At 48.0% G+C, this 25,436-nt stretch overlaps 1 protein-coding gene across 2 annotated transcripts in view; it reads right to left on the bottom strand.

Annotated features, from left to right (window-relative positions):
- SOS2 (SOS Ras/Rho guanine nucleotide exchange factor 2) overlaps positions 1–25,436 on the bottom strand; it is a 49,455-nt gene that overhangs the window by 18,753 nt on the left and 5,266 nt on the right. For both annotated transcript variants that reach the window (XM_040412514.1, XM_040412515.1), the window contains exons 2-14: positions 22,283–22,408; positions 21,057–21,188; positions 19,800–19,964; positions 18,920–19,126; positions 15,686–15,829; positions 12,718–12,828; positions 10,833–10,931; positions 8,743–8,870; positions 6,910–7,565; positions 6,750–6,831; positions 2,923–3,045; positions 1,876–1,979; positions 1,569–1,791 (exon numbers count right to left, since the gene is read on the bottom strand). In XM_040412514.1, coding sequence (XP_040268448.1) covers positions 1,569–1,791; positions 1,876–1,979; positions 2,923–3,045; positions 6,750–6,831; positions 6,910–7,565; positions 8,743–8,870; positions 10,833–10,931; positions 12,718–12,828; positions 15,686–15,829; positions 18,920–19,126; positions 19,800–19,964; positions 21,057–21,188; positions 22,283–22,408 — 2,300 coding nt within the window. The remainder of the gene's footprint in view (positions 1–1,568; positions 1,792–1,875; positions 1,980–2,922; positions 3,046–6,749; positions 6,832–6,909; positions 7,566–8,742; positions 8,871–10,832; positions 10,932–12,717; positions 12,829–15,685; positions 15,830–18,919; positions 19,127–19,799; positions 19,965–21,056; positions 21,189–22,282; positions 22,409–25,436) is intronic.

The raw sequence follows: 25,436 nt of genomic DNA, 5'->3' as shown, positions 1-25,436 counted from the left end.
ACCATGGTAACCGATCGGAGCCCCAGCATTACACTGCTGGGACTCCGATCGGAACTGCAAACTGGCACCAATGATGGGGGGAGGAGGAGGACGACGACGACCCTGTGGCCTCCAATGATTAATACTGGGGAGGGAGAGAGGAGGGGGGCCCACTGCCACCAATGATGGGGGGACGACCCTGTGGCCTCCAATGATTAATACTAGGGAGGGAGGGAGGAGGGGGGCACTGCCCACATCCACCAATGATGGGGGGACGACCCTGTGGCCTCCAATGATTAATACTGGGGAGGGGGGGGGCCCACTGCCACCAATGATTAATACTGGGGGGGGGGGGGGTGCACTGCCCACTGCCACCAATGATGGGGGGGGGGGGGGGGGGGGGGGGGAAGACCCGGTGGCGACTGCCAGCAATGATTAATACTGGGGGGAAGGGGCACTGCCACCAATGATGGGGAGGGGGACCCTGTGGCCACTGCCACCAATGATTAATACTAGGTGGGGGGGGGGGGGGGGGGGGGGGGGGTTACCAGAGGGGGCTGATAAGAGGGAGAGGCTGGGGGGGGCTGATCAGAGGCTGGGGAACTGCCCGTCTGCCCCCATACAGTGTAACGTCTCCTTGTGGCCGCCCCCATACAGTGTAACGTCTCCTTGTGGCTGCCCCCATACAGTGTAACGTCTCCTTGTGGCTGCCCCCATACAGTGTAACGTCTCCTTGTGGCTGCCCCCATACAGTATAACGTCTCCTTGTGGCTGCCCCCATACAGTATAACGTCTCCTTGTGGCTGCCCCCATACAGTATAACGTCTCCTTGTGGCTGCCCCCCATACAGTATAACGTCTCCTTGTGGCTGCCCCCATACAGTGTAACGTCTCCTTGTGGCTGCCCCCCATACAGTGTAACGTCTCCTTGTGGCTGCCCCATACAGTATAACGTCTCATTGTGGCTGCCCCCATACAGTGTACATCTCCTTGTGGCTGCCCGGCTGCCCCCATACAGTGTAATGTCTCCTTGTAGCTGCCCCCATACAGTATAACGTCTCCTTGTGGCTGCCCCCCATACAGTGTAACGTCTCCTTGTGGCTGCCCCCATACAGTATAATGTCTCCTTGTGGCCCCAAGTGTTTTTTTCTTCTAAATGGGCATTTATCGCGATATATATCGTTATCGCGATAAATTTCTTAATATCGTTATCGTGGGAATATTTTTGATATCGTCCAACCCTAGGCCGAAGCAGCAGAGCCGACTGACCCGGCTCTAGAGGGGGCCGAAGCAGCAGAGCCGACTGACCCGGCTCTAGAGGGGGCCAAAGCAGCAGAGCCGACTGACCCGGCTCTAGAGGGGGCCAAAGCAGCAGAGCCGACTGACCCGGCTCTAGAGGGGGCACAACGTGCAGACACCCCTTCGAGAAGGTTGGACCCCAATATATGACACATTAAGTGCTTAAAGATAGGTAATCACTGAATACTTCTGGAAACCCCCATTATATCTTGTGTGTGTCCCGGGGACGGAGGACCCCTTTAAAACCATTTCTGTACAGCTACATGGCGGTTCCAGGAAGGCGTTACTTACCTGTACAGTTCAGACTCTATGAGAGTCAGCTGACGAGCGATCTCTATAGGATGCAAGGTCATCAGGTCAAAGGTCTCACACTGACCCGAGCGACTTATGTGCCACTCTATAGGCGGAGGGGGGCTCTCAAAGGTAATGTTGTGGCTGACGCCGTTCGCTTGAACTTGCTTCTTGCGCCTGATGATTTTGGCGATGGACTCCACCCATTTCTTCATGGACTTTCCTAAATAACATAAAATATCAGAATCTAACAGGGAGAGCGGATTGCCCCTCAGGTAAACCTTCCTGGCACTGATGCGGGGCTTACCTTTAACACTGGAAATGAAGGTTTCTAATCGCTCAAGGAGCTCGGGGTCTCTTTCAAAATCATAGAAATGATGTTCAACCCAATGCCGAAATACATTTAGTACCCTGCAGGAGAAAGCGAAGTCAGTAGGGAGTATAAAGCACAGCGATCTATACTCATCAGCCATAATATTAACACCACACGGGCCTGCTGCTCTGAGCCCTATGTTGCTGGTCCACAACGGGTGGAGATCCGGCCGCATTCCAGCAAATATGCTGAAAATCGGCTGGAAGAAAACAGCTGTACACAGAAGTTTTCTTCCGGCCGATTGTCGCCATATCTTCCGGAATGCGGCTGGATCTCCGCCGGTCCTCATTATAGTGAATAGGGCTGGACGGAGCCTTACAAACCTCGCCGGTGCTGCAGTGCGCAGAGATCCGGCAGGCTGTTCCCTGCCAGAATAGCCTGCCGGATTGCCGCTGCTAGCCTTGGGAAGTCAGGTTAACTCACACTCAGCCAAGCGGAGATGAAGGCTCTGCCCGCAGCCATAGTACACAGGCTCTCAGGTTACGAGTTCCATGCGGATTTGTCACAGATTTTGCCACCGATTTTCCCCTGTACTTTACAACAGATGATGCCCGTAGCATATATTGACATGCCGTGGAATTTAAAATCCACACCACATGCATATTTGCTGCTACAGATTAATCCGCAGCGCACGCAAATTCACAAAAGCAACTCCGCAGCACAGGCCTCCAATGTGGACGAACCCTTAAAGGACTTTTTCCCGAATCAACAGAAAGTGCGATCATTGGGCCTCTCAGCGAACGCAAGAACGGGGACCAGTCCTGTGCACCTGGACGTGAATGGAATGCAGTCATGCATGTGCACTGCTCCTCCTTTTAGACTATGGGACATACGGAGAGACAGACCAGAGTGCAGCGCTCGGTTATCTTCGGCAGCGAGCGCGCGAACCCCTTGGAGTCCCAGGAATCACACGCTGCGCTGATTCTGGTGAAACCCCTTTAAAGTCACTGGCCGCAGATATAAGCAGAACGGGGGACCCACCTGAGTTGCACCGGCTGAACATATTCTTTCCTAAATCTTTTAAGGTTGGTGCTGATTGGCTGTTCTCCCTTCTCTATCGCGATTCGGTCGGCTTCTGTGGGCTCTGGATCCGGTATTTCAAATCTACAGAAGGAAAGCGATTGTATTAGAGGTCTTTGTGCATCGCAAAATAAGATGAATCCTTCCACAGACAACATCTGAAACTGTGGGAGTACGGACAGGATCAGAGCAGATGTCCGGCGCCTATTCTGAAAATAGACCATGTCTTATAAAGGAGAGTACAAAAAACCTCTCTTCATAGCAGTAGGAGCTCAGTTTCAGTGATACAGAGCTCCAAACCCCCTGCAGAGACATTTGGAGCTCTGCATCAATAAAACTGAGCTCAGGCTACTATGAATCTTTTTTTATTTATCCATAGCCTTTAAATTTTATACTTCTTTCTGCCATCAGTCACCACTAGGGGGAGCTCAGGAGATTACTGCATACAGATATATACAGCCACCACTAGAGGGAGCTCAGGAGATTACTGCATACAGATATATACAGACACCACTAGGGGGAGCTCAGGAGATTACTGCATACAGATATATAAAGCCACCACTAGAGGGAGCTCAGGAGATTACTGCATACAGATATATACAGCCACCACTAGAGGGAGCTCAGGAGATTACTGCATACAGATATATACAGTCACCATTAGAGGGAGCTCAGGAGATTACTACATACAGATATATACAGTCACCATTAGAGGGAGCTCAGGAGATTACTGCATACAGATATATACAGCCACCACTAGAGGGAGCTCAGGAGATTACTGCATACAGATATATACAGACACCACTAGGGGGAGCTCAGGAGATTACTGCATACAGATATATAAAGCCACCACTAGAGGGAGCTCAGGAGATTACTGCATACAGATATATACAGCCACCACTAGAGGGAGCTCAGGAGATTACTGCATACAGATATATAAAGCCACCACTAGAGGGAGCTCAGGAGATTACTACATACAGATTTATACAGTCACCACTAGAGGGAGCTCAGGAGATTACTGCATACAGATATATACAGTCACCATTAGAGGGAGCTCAGGAGATTACTACATACAGATATATACAGCCACCACTAGAGGGAGCTCAGGAGATTACTGCATACAGATATATACAGCCACCACTAGAAGGAGCTCAGGAGATTACTGCATACAGATATATACAGACACCACTAGGGGGAGCTCAGGAGATTACTGCATACAGATATATAAAGCCACCACTAGAGGGAGCTCAGGAGATTACTGCATACAGATATATACAGCCACCACTAGAGGGAGCTCAGGAGATTACTACATACAGATGTATACAGATACCACTAGAGGGAGCTCAGGAGATTACTACATAGAGATATATACAGCCACCACTAGAGGGAGCTCAGGAGATTACTGCATACAGATATATACAGTCACCATTAGAGGGAGCTCAGGAGATTACTGCATACAGATATATACAGCCACCACTAGAGGGAGCTCAGGAGATTACTACATAGAGATATATACAGATACCACTAGAGGGAGCTCAGGAGATTACTACATAGAGATATATACAGCCACCACTAGAAGGAGCTCAGGAGATTACTACATACAGATATATACAGCCACCACAAGGGGGAGCTCAGGAGATTACTACATACAGATATATACAGCCACCACTAGAGGGAGCTCAGGAGATTACTATATACAGATATATACAGCCACCACTAGAGGGAGCTCAGGAGATTACTACATACAGATGTATACAGCCACCACTAGAGGGAGCTCAGGAGATTACTGCATACAGATATATACAGCCACCACTAGAGGGAGCTCAGGAGATTACTACATACAGATATATACAGCCACCACTAGGGGGAGCTCAGGAGATTACTGCATACAGATATATACAGCCACCACTAGAGGGAGCTCAGGAGATTACTACATACAGATATATACAGCCACCACTAGAGGGAGCTCAGGAGATTACTACATACAGATATATACAGCTACCACTAGAGGGAGCTCAGGAGATTACTACATACAGATATATACAGCCACCACTAGAGGGAGCTCAGGAGATGACTGCATACAGATATATACAGTCACCACTAGGGATCGACCGATTATCGGTTTTACCGATATTATCGGCCGATATTCAGGATTTTGACAGGTATCGGCATCTATTTTGCCGATACCGATAACGTATTGGGAACACAGAACGCGCTGCTCTCATCACTCTCCGCGTTCCCTCAGCAGCACAGGGGAGAAGGAAGCAGTGTCTCCCTCCCCCTGTGATGCTGCTGCCGCCAATGAGAGGAGAGAAGACAAGAGGAGGGGAGGGGCTGTGGCCACTGCACCACCAATGATGTTGACTTACTCATTCATTCAAATTGAACAGGAAGCGGGAGCTGGCTGCAGAATCACATAGCCGGCTCCCGACCTCTATGAGCGGTAGCTGAGATCCGCAGTAGTTAACCCCTCAGGTGCCACGGATCGCAGCTACCGCTCATAGAGGTCGGGAGCCGGCTATGTGATTCTGCAGCCAGCTCCCGCCTCCTGTTAAATTTGAATGAATGAGTGAGTTAACATCATTGGCTGCGCAGTGTGCCCCCCCAAGCCCCCCAGTATTAATCTTTGGTGGCGCAGTGCGCCCCCCACCCCAGTATTAGAAACATTGGTGGCGCAGTGCGCCCCCCCCCGCCCAAGCCCCCCCAGTTTTAATTATTGGTGGCAGTGGCCATAGGGTCCCCTCTCCCCTCCTCCTTCGATCGGAGCCCCAGCAGTGTAAGCCTGGGGCTCCAATCGGTTACCATGGCAGCCAGGACGCTACTGAAGACGCTACTGCTGCCGTGTGCACAGAGCAGCAGGGACAGTGTGAGATCCTATTCACCCTGATAGAGATCTATCAGGGTGAATAGGACAAGGGCTAAAAGTTAGTAATAAAAAAAACACACCAAAATATTAAGTATAAATGAAAAAGAAAGATTTACAAAAAAAACAACTACACATTAACAATAAAAATATTAATTTTCAGCAGATTTGTGTAGGATTTAAAAAAAAAAAAAAAAAATGAAATTTCACAGAATATCGGTATAAATTATCGGCCAGAAAGTTCACAAATTATCGGTATCGGCCCTAAAAAATCTATATCGGTCGATCCCTAGTCACCACTAGAGGGAGCTCAGGAGATGACTGCATACAGTTTTATTACTATGTATAAAACGTATGCAGTAAGCTTCCCCTAGTGGTGGCTGCAGGCAGCTACAATATGCAGGGGATTTTGAGCTGTGTGGCAGATACCAGATGAGATTACTCAGCACAGAAAGTTGGATCTACAGGTGGAGATTCAATCAGTGTTGGGTACAAGTTGCTGTAAACGTCCAATGTTTCCCCTGAATGTGTTTGTGAATTTAAAAGGGTTTTCCGAGATGTGAATACTGATGACTGGAGGATAGGTAATCAGTATCCAATCACTGGGGGTCCGACCCCCGCCAAACAGCTGTTCAAGAGGCCACCAGTGCTCCTGTGAGCGCCACGGCCTTCTCTCAGCTCACCAAGCACAGCACCGTAAATTGTATCGTGGCCGTGTTTGGTATTGCAGCTCAGCCTCTATGAGGGCTGAGCTGCGCCTGGGCCACATGACCGACGAACGTGAAGTCATTCGGCCTAGGGAAGGCAGCGAGAAGGCTGCAGAGCTACTTCAAACAGCTGATCGGCGGGGGTCCCTGGTGACTGGATCAAGAGCGTAGGTCATCAGTATTAACATCTCGGAAAACCCCTTTAATGTACATTTACTTGCCTTTCGATCAGCAGACTCAGCAGCTCCTGCGGCTTACAAAAAGAGCGATACGTGGTCAGAAAAGTGCGAACGAAGTTTGGATCTGGAAGAAAACAACAACATCAACAATTCACCTTCTCTAACGGTTAAATGTGATCTGTCGTCGGGGAGGAGAACCTACCTGCATACATGTGATAGGTCAGCCTCTCGATGAGCTTCACCACCCTCCCCCCCTTAATGATGGGAATTCCTCCCCTACTCTGCACGTTGTCCTCGAAGACTATGTTCTCCTCGGAATCCTCTTCCACGAAGCGGTAGACGTCCGGGCTGGGCAGGCGCAGCGGCTGCTCGTTCTCCTCCTGGATGAGCACAGAGTCCAGCATCCGGTCCAGCGTGCTGCGGTACTGCAGCGAAATTAGAGCCGCCATCCAGTTGTTCTTCTCTTCAGCTGTCTTGGCGGCAAAGACAACGCTGTTCTCGTCTTTTGAGAGCAGCTCAAAGGCATGCCGGCAATCGCACGAGTCCTCCCGGTCAATGACCTGCACCTTCCTCATGATGAACTTCTCCTTCAAGCGGTACTCCGCCGTGTTGTATCCGGGGATTCGCGACTGGCCGTGATTGGTTTTGCAGCTGATCATCAGCCCGTCGAAGAGGAATATGTGTCGTTCGTGTTTGGCCCCCACCCTGGTCAGGGAGCCCTCCATGATGAACTCATTGCAGCACTGCCCGATGTCTTTACCCTCCCAGCCGTCAATGTTCTTCTGGATTTCATTCATTTTCTTTATCGCCAGGTGTTTGCTGCGCATTTGACCGCTGTACAGGCGCCAAATGGTCTCCCTGAAAAACACGAGCGACTGATGTCATCACTGCTACATAAAAATATATATAATAGGACACAACCTCTGTTATATCTGATTCTAGGAAAGCTGGGCCATTGACCTAGTGATGCACGCCCCCCACTTGCTGCATAACTAAACTAACTTACTATGCAATTCCTGGAAAGCTACAAAATATAGTTTTAGATTTAAATGTTGGATTGTCAAACTTTCCCTGGGGGCGGCCATATTGGAGACACTTCCTTCCTGTATAGCCTGCATAGACTGCGCAGCGGACTGTGTGCACCTTAAGGCAGCTACAATGAAGGAGAGTTAAAGGGGTTATCCCACAAATCAATTTTAATTGTCCCAAAGGTCTATGAGCCACCATTTTGCAATACTGCACTATGCAAGAGCATGAAAACGAGGTGGCGCCATACTATGTATGTAAATGAACACCAGGTGGCGCCATACTATGTAAGTAAATGCCCTGGCTCTTCACAGATTTTTAGACAGTGTGTAAATTGAATATTTGATTCGTTTACAGCATGAATATAATATTTAATGATACGGCTACCCCTTTAATGGTTAGAAAAATGCCACAGATTATTAGTCTGTAAGGTGCACCAAGAAGTGGTGACTCTGTCTGAGTCTACACAGCAAAGCCAAAAAGTGAGCTATGAAAAATCTGCAATGTTTCCACAGATTACATTTCTGAGTCTATTTTTCTGGATATGCTTAAAGGGAATCAGCTGTTTGCACAGACACATAGCTGTGGTTCACCTGCTTTTCTTTTGTTGATCCAAAGCTCTGTTCCTAAGTTGATACTTTTTCTTAATATACAAAGTAGGTCTTTGGTGCAACAAGAGCATCACCATTGCTCTTGTTGCACCCAAGCTCCACTCCTTTTTGGGGCCAGCGCCTCCCTCGCTGCCTTACCAATACCCATCTCTGTCAATCAAAGCAGCTAGGGTGTGGCTGACCACAGAAAGGAGTGGAGCTTGGGTGCAACAAGAGCAATGGTGACGCCCTTGTTGCACCAAAGGCCTACTTTGCATATTAAGGGAACGGAGCCTCGGATTTACAAAAGAAAAACAGCATTTTAAATCAGGTGAACCACAGCTATGTGTCTATGCAAACAGATAGTGAGGTGTTGCTGGTGACATTCCCTTTCCAAAAATTCCCGGCCTCTTTCTTACCCCGGCCGGCGGCGCGGCGAATGCTTATTGTAAATACGTTCCATGCTACATCGAAGGTTGAGCAGAGCGGTGATGGCTTGTTTCAGGCACTCTCTGTCCTCCTGGTCTTCGCTCCGTTCTTGTAACATCTAAATATTGGGGGAAATGACGACAAATCTCATCAGCGCCGCAAACTGCCACACGGACAATTCACAAGTCAAAATAATAAAAAATACATTTCATTTTACAATTAACACGGGTGATCTCTACAACACAAAAAACACAACAGCGACTTTATCATATACGTTGCTTGTCAATTTCTCCCAATTTTCCTAGAACTCCGCTTGCGGTCAGTAAATTAAAGGCTGTGTACACTTCTGAGGGCATTTTTTTATTAATTGCATTTTACTCGTTTTGGCCTACAAATCATTTTTTCAATTGGTCTTTATTAAAAACGTTCAGCCATGGGCTTTAAAAAATAAAATTAAAATAACAATCAGTCTGTTTGCAAGTGTTTTCTTTGAATCTCATCATCTGACAGCTCATGTGTGGCTCTTATCTCTGAACTCCTGACCTCAAACACATATTTAAGCCACATTCTTATCAGTTTGATAGGAATTGAGCTATAATAAGTGCTTAGTGACAGCTTGCAAACAGGCAACGGCTGAAGACAGATTTTTTTTAACCCCTGTATCTCATAAACAGCTGAACATTTTTAATAAAGACCAATCAAAAACTGATTTGTAGGCCAAAACGTGTCAAATACAAGCATAATAAAATGTACCTGAAGGCAGGGCTTGACAAATTTCCTCGGAATCTAGGAGCCAGCTAAAAAAGTTAGGAGCCAGGCGGAGCCGCGTCATAAAATCTATATTGCGATATAATTTTAAGCATGTGCGATATGCGATATATATCGCAATATATTGTTTTCTATATTGGGGGGGTGTTTAAACTTTTTTATTTAATAACTATTAGCCTCCTTAATGGCTAGAACCCTTGTCATATTCCCCCTAATAGAGCTCTATTAGGGTGAATAGGACTTTACACTCTCCCTGCTGCCCTGTGCTTTGTGACCATGGCAGCCAGCCTATCATGTGCCCCCCAGCCTCTGATCAGCCCCTCCAGCCTCTGATCAGCCCCTCCAGCCTCTGATCAGCCTCTCCCCCTTATCAGCCCCCTCTGGTAACAAACCCACCCCCCCCTCCCTCCCTAGTATTAATCATTGGTGGCAGTGGCCACAGGGTCCCCCTCCTCCATCATTGTGGCAGTGGGCATTTCCGATCGGAGTCCCAGCAGTGTAATGCTGGGGCTCCGATCGGTTACCATGGCAGCCAGGACGCTACTGAAGTCCTGGCTGCGATGGTATGTTAGTGAGCAGCATTATACTCACGTGCGCCGTGATCTCCTTCTTCTCATAGGTCTGTGCGGCGCATTGCTAATGCTATAAGCATTAGCAATGAGCCGCACAGACAGAAGAAGGAGCGCCCGGCGGCCACGGTGCACGTGAGTATAATGCTGCTCACTAACATACCATCGCAGCCAGGACTTCAGTAGCATCCTGGCTGCCATAGTAACCGATCGGAGCCCCAGCATTACACTGCTGGGACTCTGATCGGAACTGCCACCAATGCAGACAAACATTCCCGGCACCCGACCTCTGACAGGACGCTGTGATCCGCGCGATTAACCCCTCAACTGAGGGGTTAATCGCGCGGATCACAGCGTGCAGTCATAGGGGCCGGGATATGGCCGGCACATTGGTATTCAGGCATTCATTGGTGGCGCAGTGGCCACAGTCCCTCCCCTCCTCCTCCTCCTCTCTTCTCATTGGTGGTCAGCGGCAGCCGCGCACAGTGGAGAGGGAGGGACTCCTCTCCTTCTCCAATGTGCCGGCTCAGGAAACCATGGTGCGCGCCGAGAGCGCATCTTTGAAAACGGGCTGACAAATACCCAAGCGCCAGGACCAAATTCCTGGTCGCCATGGCGACCTGGGATTTGTCGAGCCCTGCCTGAAGGTGTACATCGCCTTTAAATTCAAAAATGTAAAACTCTGCTTTAATCAGTTCCTGTGCGATAATTTTACGTTTGGCCTGTAAATGATTCCCTCTTACCTCCAATAACTCGAAATAGTGCAAACAGTGGTAAACGGGAAGCAGCATCAGACGCGGGAGGACGTATCTCACGGCTTCTTTAAAGCCTCCCGAAATTGACTGCAGGAAAAAAAAACACCCAGAAAATAATGGAGAATGAGAAAAACCAATCGGGTCTAAACTGAATCTCACATTATAAGCAGCTGGAACCAGTGAGGACAGCACATTAACCCCTTCTGCTCTGGGGATTTGGGGTCTTCAGGAGCTTTATTTTTTTTCTTTTTCATTTCCAGTAAATGTTAGATCAACGGCCATAACGTTGTTTGTTTGGTTACTGACAATTTTTATGCTTTTTTTTTTTTTTAATCAATGCTTTTTATTCATTCATTTTTTTTACAATTTTTAGGCTTGTAGCTTGATAAAAGTTTTAATCATACGCGTTACTCTAGTGTTTTATTGACTTGGAGACTTATTTGTGTTTGGCCTTGTGTACTGATAAATCTGATCTATTACATGTCTGTGTTAGGTAGTGTTATTGGAATGGGTTTTTATGTGTAATGTATTTTTTTTATATTCTGCCTCTCGAAGGGCAGACCATTTGGGAATTTATTCTTTCCACTGTTAGTTCTTTGCAGAGTCTAGATGGAGTAGTACTGACATCCTGGCAATCAGGTTACCACCCACAGGACCCCTAGATACAGTGGGGGGGATCGTCTCTCCAGGGTCCCCGTCAGTCATCCGAGTAGGGCAGTTATTTTACGTGTATATATGCAATGGTGCAAGCTTTAAAGCCTATAGGCCAGATTTATCATTAGCTCAAGTCAAAATAATGGAGTGAAAAATTTGCAAATTTTTGCGCAATCGCTAAAACTGCGCAAAAATGTGCAACTTTTATTGGCTCTGCGCTATACTCGCCAGTTTTCTGAAAGTGGGCGTGTTTTCTTATGTAAATGAATCTCTGGACAGATTTACAATTGCAACAATTTAAAAAAGTCCAATTTCACTCCAGTGAGGACCATGCTTATCTTATGCGACTTTTTAATAGAACATGCAACCTTTTTTGTAAAGCCGCTTACTGACGGATAAACTGCTACTGTCAAACCACATTTATCACAGTATTAAAGGACCATTAATAAATCTGACTTAGCCAAAAGTGACTTTGGACATGTGTAAAAGTGGAGTAAGATGTAAGTGTAATAATAAATCTGGCCCTATGTACACATTCAGAGGCAATTCTCTTTTTTTTTTTTTAGGATTGCAAGTTACTCAAGTAATTTTTTCAATTGGCCTTTATTACAAATATTGAGCCATTTTGTCACAAAGCGTTACCTGTTTTTCTAGATGTGTGATTCACACTTTCACTTTGTGCCGGTCATCTAATAACCCTTATCTGTAAACTACTAGGAGGTCATAAACACTTATCTATAACGAGTGAATGAGTGTTTATAAGGTCAGATATAAGGAGTCCGTCAGCTCCCCGACTGCCGGAAAAGACAGAAAATCCAAAGGGTGCTACGAGAGCATGTCAGCTCTGTACAGAAAAAAGGGCGCCATATTTTTAATAAAGACCAATTAAGAAATTATTTTTAGCTCAAAATGAGTACTATGCAATAAAAAAATTAATAATAAATGCTCCCAAAGGTGTACATAGTCTTTAAGCCCCTGTGTCTCCTGCCATCAATGATATTAAAGGGCAAGTACAAATTTGCAGTCACATTCTTGAGTGTCCATGCAATAAAAAAAACACAAGAACTTTTGATATGTCATACCGAATTACATCAAGGTGCGCGGAGCGGCCATTTATGAAGCACAGAGACAGGACGTTCGGGCCCCGCACACTTACAGGCACGCAGGGTAATAATGGCGGGACAACCCTCTACACTGCAAACAACCTGAAAGCACTCACCTGAAAGTACAGCGCAACGACCGGCTTCGCCATGAGGTTGTGGAAGTGTTCCTGGAACTGGGTGGCAAGGATGTCCTGGGATAAGGTTTCATAAGGATCAAAGGCCTGTTCCTTGGGGGAAAAGCCGGGAGAAGGTAAGTGACCGGGGAGGATAATCTCATAAATACCATTACAAGTCAGCAAAAAGCCAAATCGCACCGTGTAACCCGAGGTCCCGTCCTGTGGTCTATAATCCCTCCACATTAAACTAAGCGTAACGCAAGGAGCACATCCACCTCACTCCTCCACCGCCCGATCCTCATTCCCCACGCAGTGATCATCTATTCAGAGTAGCAGAGGACAACCATTTCTGACGACTATTTTCACTGCTTCAGATTCCACAATGCAATTAGTAGCTGCAGGGAACTTATTAAGGACTATATTTACAGCTGCCAGAGGGGGAAGTAGATTGACCGGGGACTAAACTGCAAAAAGGGAGGAGGAGACTTACTGTGGTCTGTAATTATGGCTGTCAGAGGGGGAAGAAGACTGACCGGGGACTAAACTGCAAAAGGAAGGTGGAGACTTACTGTGGTCTGTAATTATGGCTGCCAGAGGGGGAAGAAGATTGACCGGGGACTAAACTGCAAAAGGAAGGTGGAGACTTACTGTGGTCTGTAATTATGGCTGTCAGAGGGGTAGAAGACTGAGCAGGAATTTACTAGGGACTCTATTTATGGCAGGCTGCGAGAGGGAGGAGGAGACTGGCTGGTGTTGATGTGATGCAGGGAGACATATAAAGTAGGAAAACAACGATAAATGTCCAGCACCGAGATGAATAAAAGTCTTCAATCTTTATTCAATACATTTTAAAGAATACAATTCTTCACGCGGACAGAGGTAACGCTACCAACGCGTTTCGATCTATCAGATCTTAATCATAGTAGGGGTCAAATGCAAGTATAGTACTCTTATATACCTGGAATGAATAAGATGGCTCCGCCAACCAGGTAGGAATTGCCATTACCACACAGGCGGTTGTGATATCAGCCATTCCTTGCATTTAACCCCTGCTGTTCACAATTACACATAAAAACAATGTCATATAAAATAAAATAAAATATAATAAATGTGCAACAGAACATCTGACACCCAGTTAAACTTTGATGAAGCAAATCCAAACATCCACAACTCAGTATAAAAAGGAAATTGCCCTTTTTAAACGGGGATATTACATGAGCATATATAAACATGCGTAGCTTTGGGACATGACATTATTCCTCTGAGGGGCCCACTGAGGCACATCGGCATATCGGGGCCACTACACTGAATTCCATGACATTGTACAGCAATTCATCTATACCCCATACATTTTTCACAAGAGACATTCCAAAATTAAATTGTGTGTCGTGTACAATGGCGAATGACCTCAGGGTGTTTTAAATATTAGATTTTATTTTTGTAGGCCAATCGGGTTAGTAGTGATACATTATTTCACGCTTCATATTTAAACCGTTAGGGGCTATTGTGTTGCATTGAAATATCCAATACACCTCCCTATTATGCAGTAGATCTTTGACATTGCCGCCCCTAGACGGATTTTTTGATTTTTTTTTTCCCATACCAATCACTTGCAGCCCCATTAGTGAACCTTTATGTGCCTGTAAAAAAATGTTTGGATACACTTGATATGTTCCTATTTGTTTTTGGATTAGTGATGTCATTAAGATGTTCTAAAATACAAGTATTACAAAGAGCACAGGATTATGTAAATGACAAATGTAGTATTGCAATTGATATAATTCCTAATTGTGAAAGATGCAGTGTCATCTGCGTTTGAAAACGGTTTACTTAATACTACATGTCCGCATGTACGGCACACGGATGTGAACCACATCTATAGAAGCCGGTACTTTGTAGCCGAGTAGCCTTGTGTGTTTTTATGGACTGGAATAAACCAGGTGATGAGATTTGTCCTATCGATGGGGGTCTCCTATAAATAACATCACATCCCTGTTGTATCAGTCCCCTTAACGTAGCATCATCTTCCAAGATGGCCAAGTATTTATGATCAATACCTTTAATCTGATTGCTATATTGGAGAATAAGCAACGGTTTACTTTTAAATCTTGTTGTTTGCAACTCTGCTTTTTTATTGATATTTTTATTAACAAGGCTGATACGTTTTTTTTTTGGAGACGGTCTGGCATGGCGTAGGGACCAATTTGTATAACCGCGCATTTTTAGCCGTTGGGTCAGTATTTCTGCCTCCTTCTCATATTGGGTAGGATCAGAGCAGTTGCGCGTAACGCGTGTTAATTTGCCTATGGGGATTGCTTTAATGGTGTGTTTTGGGTGTGAACTGGCAGCGTGTAAGACTGTGATGAGTGGAAGTGACTATTAGTTCCTCCTCCATTCCACACAGTGTTAAATCCAGAAAGAAAAAAGTGTGTGGATCTCGATGGTAAGTGAACCTCAGATTATAGTCATTTCTGTTTAAAGGGGTTATCCCATCTTAGACAATGGGGGCATATCGCTAGGATATGCCCCCATTGTCTAATAGGTGCGGGTCCCACCTCTGGGACCCGCACCTACAATGAGAACGGAGCCGGGGAGAGTTGTGGCTGGAGGACCCCGGGTTTCCCAGGGTCCGTCCACCACCAGGCACAGCTCCCCGCCTGAAGTGAATTGGAGCGCACCATGCATGCGCGGCCAACGCTCCCATTCATTTCTAGGGGCCGACGGAAATAGCCGAGACAGCGCTCGGCTATTTTCAGCGGCTCCATAGAAATGAACGGAGGGCGGCTGCGCATGCACAGTGTGCCCTCCTCCACTTTCTCCGCTCCGTTCTCCTTGTAGGTGCGGGACCCGCACCTATCAGACAATGGGGGCATATCCTAGCGATATGCCCCTATTGTCTAAGATGGGATAACCCCTTTAAATGTTTCACAAATTCTGGTATGGCAGACACGTCGCCCCTCGTCCTCACCTCCGCTAAATCTTCAAAGCAGCTTCCAACCAGCGGATGTGGACTACACTCATCCGTCATCTCCACCGTGTCCTCAATCAGACCAAGGAGCTTCACTGTTAATTCATGAATGTCCAGAATGTTACTGAAGATAATCTCTACGTCCTGTGAGGAGACACAACATGGAGATCAGCTCCTCAACACACAGAGGAGGTATGTAAGAGATGTAGTCGGCACAGCAGCAGAATAGTGAGTGCAGCTCTGGAGTATAATGCAGGATGTAACTCAGGATCAGTACAGGATAAGTAATGTATGTACACAGTGACTGCACCAGCAGAATAGTGAGTGCAGCTCTGGAGTATAATGCAGGATGTAACTCAGGATCAGTACAGGATAAGTAATGTATGTACACAGTGACTGCACCAGCAGAATAGTGAGTGCTGCTCTGGAGTATAATGCAGGATGTAACTCAGGATCAGTACAGGATAAGTAATGTATGTACATAGTGAGTGCAGCTCTGGAGTAGAATACAGGATGTAACTCAGGATCAGTAATGTATGTAGACAGTGACTGCACCAGCAGAATAGTGAGTGCAGCTCTGGAGTATAATACAGAATAGAATTCAGGATCAGTACTGTAATAAGTTTGCAGAGTGGTAAATTATATGAAAACCTCATAAAAAGAACTGATTCTTAAAACGTACAGCTTAGACGGCGGCTCTAGATGAGTCCATGTGGTTGTTGGTACGAGGCGTTTTGTGAACCTTGGACTCGCTGATGTCATTCAGTGACATTGAAATCCACTTTAAACAGTTTGAGCAAACACTTCTCTGTTTTTTCCTACAACTCCTTAGAAATAACTTAAAGATATGAGAAGCTGGAAGTGACTAGACCAGAAGAATAAACACTGGAGGCAGACGAGCGTGACTTTACCGGCAGCGCTCACCGCTCTTAGGGCGACAATCAGGTTGCAATCAGCAACACTGCGGAATCTGATAGTCATTAGTCACTATCCACAAAGTCATTATGTGAATGTTTAAAGGGGTCAGAAAAACATGGCTGCTTTCTTCTGGACACAGCGCCACATCTGTCCGTTATTGCGGCTCGGCTCCATTCGAGTAAACTGACTAGTTCCACAGTTTTCAATCTGCCGCATGTCAGTTTACACCACAGATTTCACTCCTTGCTTTTTAACCTTTGCAATGTGAAGGTTGAAAGCAGCAGAAGAGGCACTGCAATCCCAGCAACAGACAATGCTGAGCGTTTTTGCAGCCGTCGCTTTCACCCTGATCGGCTGCTTATTTTTAGACTCGCCAACGTGTGGATGTATCCTAAGGGCGCGCACAGGGTTAAACACACAATAACCTGGGGGGAAAAAAAATCATCACATGGAGTCTCAGGGTAAGTCCTCACGTGACGAATTTTGCTGGTTTCTATACGTCAGTCACATGTTTTTCTGGCTTTTCTTCATTTATCCCAAAGAAGCAGCTGCCAAACTCTCCGCAGCCTGAAATGTCAGATAATAGGGGGGCAAGAGAGTGCCCAAAGTCCTGACAAATCCCAAACTCTATCAATATTCTGCTCTGGCCGGTCATTCGTACATCACATCTTGCAGTGACTGGATGATGAGGCGATGTGACATCGCTAGGGCGTCTGGTGGGGCAGCAGAAGAGATCAGCGGCGCAGGCTGCAGCACATTGGCGTTATTACTACACAGTGCTGAGATCCGGCATGGGATCGCGAAACCACAGCAAAACGTTTCCGTTATAATAATACAACCGGCTGCATCCATTCAGAACAGATCCAGTTGTATTATATTGAAAATGACGAAACTGTGTCCGAAAAAATTAACGATCCGGCACCACTGACTTACATGGTTTTTGGTGACGGGTCCGGCTTGTCCAGTTCCCATGCCTCACACAAAAACGCTGCTTGCCTGAGAACGCAACAAACCGGAACGGAATGCATTCTGGAGCACGCCGTTCCGGTTTGTCCCCATGGACAATAAATGGGGACAAAACTGAAGCATTGTGCTGCAATTTTGAGATCCTATGACGGATCTTAAAACAGGACAGCACAACGCCGATGTGAAAGTTTTTTTTAATTTTTTTTTTTTAAAGAGGATTTGTCAAAATCTCAGAAAACCTTTTCACCTTCAACACAAAAAACACCGAAAGTCCTCGCTCTTACAAAACTGCTGATTGTCAATTTCTGAGCTCAATGACTACAGCGACACCGTAACCAAAGCAGGAACACCATGGAGACCATAAAATACACGGCAAGTGTTAGTGACGTGATAATATCTCTGCTACCTGCAGTCTGTACACACAGCACTTATCAGGGAAAGGCCGCCTGCCACTTATATCCAGTCCTGCAAATCTAAAGTTTCTGATCTTTACCCCTTTTGCACACTTATCTCCCTGACACCAAAAACATTGGGGAAGGTGAAACCCTGCAACCTCTGCCTTTTGGGGGGAGTGTCAGGAGGTCCCCATTTATTTTAGTTGGTCCCACCAAAATGGATCTAATATGTATGATGAGCTTAAATCCTAGCCAAAATCTTTAATCAGCAGCAAGAAATGCAGCGTTAGACACGGCGGTCCGATTGCTTGGTTAAAGTGGTAGTCTCATCTGAGACATTGGTGGCATATCACTAGGTGCAGGGCTCAGAGGTGGGACCCTCACTTATCTCTAAAAAGGGCCACGGAAATGAATGAGAGCACACTGCGCATGTGTGGTCGTCGTTCATTCATTTCTATGGGACGGCTTGGCTATCTTCGGCAGTCCCATAGAAGTGAACTGAGCAGTGGCTGCACTTCCCGAAAATAGCCGAGAGCGTTCACCCAGCTATTTTTGGAACTCCAATAGAAATGAATGGAGAGAACATCACGCTGGCTCGAAGTAGTCTCATTCAGCTACGGGGGCCCGTTATATTTATCGAGATAGGTGTGCAGTCTCAGAGGTGGGCCCCACACCTACCCGACATTGGTGACATATCCTTGCGATATGCCACCAATGTCTCCGATGAGACAACCCCTTTGACCCCACAATGCCCAAAGCTGCTCCTTCAGAAACCTGCATTGTCCGCGTCAGGTTCCTTCTCAGACCCGACAGCCCTTACTGATGCTGGATCTCATTCTGCCAATTCACAGCCAGAGATGCGGCTAGGATTAGTGACATCAGGCAATCGCACAGCTAGCAATTCCTGACTGCAGTGCAGCCGTCATGTAGTCAAGTTGAGAAAAGCAGAACTCACATTGGGAGTAAAGAGCTTTTTGTTAGCCAGGAACGCCTCCCGGAAGACCTTGATGATCAGGTTCAGCTCACGCAGATATTGTCTTTCTCCAGCAATTTCCGTCCTGACCAACTCGTAATAGTTAAGTTCCCCCGTTGAGGACGGTTCCTCGTCGCAGAGCGCCACTAAGCCGATGTCGTCGTCCTGGTCGAACATGTCCATCAACACCTGGAGGGGAGGACAGGAGGCACAGTAATTCTAGATCTTACATATATACACTGAGGATGCTTGCTAGCAAACAGGAAAGTTCCCATTCACTGACAGCAGGCACAGATAAAAATAAAATTGGAGAAGTTTATATTCTAATATTTGCATTTCCTTTTCTCTAGATTTGTCGCTGTCTGTACATTGCGCTTGTCCCCCGGCTCCTCATTTATAATGCGAGGCGCTGCACATACCATTGCACCTCACCCCAAAAGCTGTGACTGACCTGCATGAAAATAACTAAATTGGAATACAAGGATCAGCGGTTGGACAGCAGTGATTTCTGCAAAGATGAATGCTGCACTTGTGAGAGTCCAGCTATCCATCCATTTCTGAAAGGTGGAGATTTACAGGCCCATTAAACTCAATACTAGCTGAAGAACTTGGTCTTCACATGTCGCCACCTAGTGGCAGCAGATATTGTTGGCAGTGGCAGAGCATATTATTTATAGCAGTTAGTTCCAGGCACAGCCACTACCAAAAGTGTGGCACTGTGCCTGGTAAACAAGGTAGAGGATGTGGCGCCCGCTGCAGCCCCTTCACTTAGCCGATCAGCAGGAGAGTTGGAACGCCAACAGTTTTGGACCCCCCCCCAAACCTGAATCTCTGCCGTCACTGTGTGGATACCCGGTCTCACCTTATCAGCACACATAGACACTTTGATGTCCTGCTGCGAGATCTCGTAGTGTCGGATGTTAAAGACATAGTTTCCGGCTAGCTTTAAGATGTCAGCGGAGATGTACTCCAGCACCGCCACGATGTAGAGAGCGACATGGTAGTCCACCTTGTAGCCGAGCACTTCCTGATACGGAAAAGGAAAGACAATTGGGGTTGTCAGGTTGTCGCATTAAGTGCAGATCTGCCTAATCAACATTGTACAAAGTGAACTTCACTCCGACAGACATAAATCGCCAGCGGATACACGACTATGTGGTCACCCAGCTTCCCAGGCTCCTAAAAGGTAACCTATCCTTAGTAATGCGTTATTAAAGGGGTGGTCTCATCTGAAACACTGGTGGCATATCGCTAGGATATACAACCAATGTCATATAGGTGCAGGTCCCACCTCTGGAACCCGCACCTATCTCCAGAATGGGACCCCCAAACTGAGAGGAAAGAGGCCGCACATGTGCTATTCATTTCTATGGCACTGGCGAAAAAAGCAGAGCATTGGCTTGACTATCTCCTGCATATAAGTGAATGGAGCAGTGGCCGCGATTACGCAGTGCGCTCTCCATTAGTTTCTATGGGACTTCCGAAAATAGCCGAGCGAGTGGGACTCCCGTGCGCTTGCACGGTGTGCTCTTCTTCACTTTCGGAGGTCCGTTCAGGAGACAGGTGCATGTCCCAGAGGTGGGAACTGTACCTATCTGACATTGGTGGCATAGCTGAGCGATATGCGAAACAGTGCCACACCAGTCCATGGTTTGTGTCTGGTACTGCAGTTCAGCCCCATTCACCTCAGAAGCGGAGCTGCAATACCAGACGCAACCTGTGTACAGGTGTGGTGCTATTTCTGCAAGGCAGCAGCCATGTCTTTTTAAAGCCTGTACAAGCTATTTAAAGGGGTTGTCCAGCTTTCAAACACTTTCAGGCAGCCACGACAGACCTGTGGAGGGAAGCACACTTACATGCTCCCCGCTGCTCAGTTCTGCATCCTGTGGTCCACCATTCTGGAAACTGACAAGCGGAGACTGGAGCGCAGTGTATTGAAGGCGCTGGAACCAAGCAGCAGAGAACAGCAGACAGGGGTTAAAGGGCATCCTGCCCAAAAGTGTTTGACAGCTGGACAACCCCTGTAAGCAAATTTGCAGCTCTCTAATCTGGGAGAGTTGCCATGTTGGTTGTCCCCCCCAGTGCCCCTAGAATCCATACATAAAGGTATTGGGTCTACCTTCAGCGAGGGGTGTATTTTATCCACAGGAAGCAGCAGGGGATTCCTTCGCTTTCGCTTTTCAATGGCGGACTGAGCATCGGCAATGGCCCACTTGTCGATCGGATGGGGGAAGGTTTTCTGCACTCGCTCCTACAAGACGGAATGACATTATTACAATCCAGTGTATCCCAATCCGCTCCATGCTGCCCCACGTCCTGCTCGGGACCCTCACGTCATCCCCTACAGGTGCTGTGCCGGGTGACCAGACGACTAGGAGATCACCAAGAATCCCTAGAAAAAGTAATGACCAGCGACCCATGGAAACCAAAGGAGGCCGGGGCCTGAAAACACTACCGCTGAGCGGGCAGCAACCCTGTGCAAGCCCATATACTATGCCTGGGACGCTGCCATCTTAATCGTCAGCTGTGTGGCGTCTGCCCAGAAAGCAATAACACAGATTCTAAAAGGGTCGTCGGGTTATAAGACCACTTTGCGGTAACAGAACGCCCCCCTCCTGATCTGCTTCTTCCCTCAGAAACAGAGCCACTCTGATCGATGGGCTGGGGCTGGTACTGCAGCTCAGCTCCATTAGAGTGCATGGGGCTGCGCTTCGGTCGCTTTCAGTCATTTGCGCTCTCTCCCTCCCCCAAAATCTCCTCTCAAGACTCTTACGCAAACTGTATGTAGGAGAAGACCCCCAAAGTGGAAGCGGCCATATTGCGTGGGCAATGGGAACACTTTAAAGGGGTTCTTCTGCTCTACAGAACTGATGGTCCATCCGCAGGACATATCAGCTCTCCTACCAATCAGCAGGATGACCGGGCACAACATGGTGGCGTCGTCGGCGTCTGGTATTACAGCTCAGTCTGGCACCGTTCCCATCAGCTGAACGGCGACAGCACTGATCCAGACCCCCTAGATCTAATATGGATGACCCACCCGAAGTCAGGCTGTACACATGAGACACCCGGCAGCTGAACGCTCTCTGCCCGAGCCGTACACATGCGCACTCGGCCACGACATGAGAGAAACAAGCTGTCGGATCTCTCTGTGGACATCCAGCATGCCCGATCCTTAGCGCCCCTAAAACCTCCGATCAGGGAAGAATCGAGAGACCCCCCCCCCCCCTCCGATCATACACATTATAAGGTCAGTCAGTCCCACTGACATCACTGGGTTCTGCGGACAGACACCTGATGTGCAGAGACCTGATCTGTAGAGTTGGGGAACCCCTTTAACCTTACCTCCACATCCTGGACAGTCCTGGGCTGGGCAATGCACAATTTACTAAGAAGCTGAAGGATGAGCTCCTCGATGTAATACAAGGAGTCTTCTTTGGCGGCGAGGGTGGGGTGCACTTGTTGTAGGACCTGCGGGGGGACAGAAACATACAGGTTGTGTTAGAATACGGGAGTTGTCTTATTCCTTAAAGTCCAACATGGCCGGGGCTATCACCCAGCTTTCTTGGGGTCCTGATGCACCCTCCATCTTGGTCCAGATCTGCCCTCCACTAGGAAGCCGCACTGTCGGCCATATTGGTGCTCACTATTTGGTACCTGGCGTCCATTCGGTAGCCCGAGGCGCGCCTGCCCGGGGACCACAGGAAGCTGCGCTGCTCTTAGTTGGCGACTGAGGCTTTGATAATGATAAAAAGTAGGAAAGTACCCATAAAGAGAGGACTCGATTAACAGGCAAAACCAGTATGTGGGTACACGGCTGCCAGAGCAGGGTGTGTCCTCTGCACAGTCACGTCTTACCCATTGAACCAAGACAAAAATCCTCTATGTTTCTCATGCGAGCCCCGAGAGGGGAGTGACAACCAATCTGGCTGGCAGTGCAGATCCGGAGGGGGACGTCACCCATCCGTCCTAGAGTCCTGAGCGCCCGGGATGGCGAAGACCTTGAGGCTGATGTTATGGCTGCCATGTAAGGGCAGGAGGATCCGTTAAACTACTACTACCCCCATTCTTCCTTACTAATCTCCCACGTAGGCGACAGGCGCTCCCCTCTTTTCACCAGTCCTTCTACATTGGAAGCCTATGGGTGACATTCTATCTAGAGAGGATACGTCGCCCATAGGCTCCACTGCAAGAAACCGCACCCCGTACAAAGACCCCCAACATCCGCCTCCCAGCGAGACGTGAACAGCGTCTTATAATAGGATCACCATTCTGTCATCATCAAACGTGACGGAGACCTCGACAAAATGCCCCCCGGACGGGTCGTGTACAGGCAGGAACGTACCGGAGAGGAGAGAGTCAGTTCATTAGGCGGGTAATTCCGATGCAATGGGTTGGAGTACTCCTTTAATACTGGACCTGGTGCGTTCGTGTATTATACAGACTGCCCGGTGAATATAATGGGGGCCATGTAATACCCCAGGGGTCATGAAGACCCTCCGGCTGCCCCCCTGGTGGTAACTGATCATATCTGGTTCCATCAATCGGCTCAGTATCAGGGACCCCCCCCCCCCCAACGAAAATCTGTCGCAACTGACTGTAAAGAGGACCTATCCGCTCCCCGGACACGTCTGACTAACTAAATACTTCTATTCCTCATAAAATAACTGTTCTGGAGCATATATCCTCATCATTCTGCATTGTGTCATTTCCTCCATTGTTCCTCCTGGAAACATATGAATGTTAAGAGTTGGGGGCGACATCAGCTCTGAGAGTATAGAAACACGCGCGCCCCATTGGTAACAACCAGTTTTACAGGAGGAATAATGGAGGGACAACACAATGCAGAGTTAAATGAAAAAATGTTGCAGAATTGTTGTATTATGGGGGGATATAAGTACAACTGTCAGGAGAGCGGACGGGACTCATAAGGGGTCTTGAGGGCATAAAAAGTGACCGCTACAGTGCAGCGTCAGCCATCGTGAGACTGTAAAGCGGATCCTATGGAGCGCACACGAATGATGAGGACCGCTCATGGTTTTGCTCCACTGAATAAACCCGAGTGGCACCTTCTGCGGTTGTAGTGGTGTCCCCCCCCCCCCCCCCCAAAAAAAGTCAGTGTGAACAAGACTAACGAGCTCACCCCGAACCCCCTCCCCCGATCTATCCAGTGCAGTATATAATCTCCAGACCCCGTATACAGCTGCCCGAGAGCCTTCCACCAGACGAGAATAGCCTGTAACCTGAGCTCCGGCTAATGGCTGCAGCGCCCAGCACTTTGGGGGTATTAATGGATTCTTGTTTGCCTCGCTCTGATCCCTCTATTCCTGCGCATGCAGCTCAGGAGCGGTCTGCAGGGTTAATAAACCGGGCGCGCTGGAGACGGGAATATACAGGGGAGGGGGGGGGTAGCAAAGCTGGGGTGTACACAGGGCAGATAACACTAGTGGGGGGTACAACCCGCAGACCCCTGATCAGCAGCATGTGGGGGAGGGGGAAGCACAGCCGGGGTGTACGCAGGACAGATAACACTAGTTGGGGGTACAACCCACAGACCCCTGATCAGCAGCATGGGGGGGGAGGAAGCACAGCCGGGGTGTACACAGGGCAGATAACACTAGTAGGGGGTACAACCCGCAGACCCCTGATCAGCAGCATGGGGGGGGGGGGGGGGGACAGCTGGGGTGTACACAGGGCAGATAACACTAGTAGGGGGTACAAGCTCACCAACCCCCCCATTTCTCGGCGCACATCTAGAAGGGCTCACTGCGTTGGGAGGCAGACTCCACGCTGCCCCCTATCCAATGCAATATCGCTCCATACCCAGCGAGATTCTCCGGTGACACTCAGGAGGATCCACGTGACGTCACACAGCACAAGCCGCTCCGCAGCCTTCACCTTCCGCAGACTTATCCTCTCTGCACAGTGTGAACTGCTGCGGATCCACAGTGGCAAAATTCTGCAATGGGTGAACCCGGCCTTAAAGGGGTTGTCCCCTCCAAGTGATGGGCTATCCTCAGCATGTGATTGGCGGGGGTCTGACACCCCCCACCCCCACTGAACTACACAGCACAGTCCATGGTACAGAAACTACATACAATGGACGGATCGGTGGACTGTCGCTTCAGCTGATCGGTGGGGGGGGGGGGGGGGGGGGGTTAGGCCATCAGTATCCAAATTCCTGGACAACCCCTCGAACCCTCATCAAATCTGGCAGCGTCTCACACGATTGCACACACACTAGGTAAAATAATAAATAAATAAAAAGTTAAAAAACAAACAAAAAAAACAAACACCGGCTGCCATTATCAACGGTTATAATAGGAAGTCGAACCCCTAAATACGGAGGCCCCCCCCCCCGCATGTAACTGAAAGTGAACGTCCCCTTTAAGTGCTTTTCCAATGGAATCAATCGGGAGGAGGCGACGTCTGTATTCGGAGACAAATAGCGGCAATAAAAAGCCGGGACAATTTACTTTTCTGTTCACATGGCGAGCGA

Source organism: Bufo bufo, chromosome 11 (assembly GCF_905171765.1).
Source record: "Bufo bufo chromosome 11, aBufBuf1.1, whole genome shotgun sequence".
NCBI lineage: Eukaryota > Metazoa > Chordata > Amphibia > Anura > Bufonidae > Bufo > Bufo bufo.
The sequence above is the reverse complement of the archived record's forward strand: the minus strand, read 5'-3'. Positions and strand labels throughout refer to the sequence as shown.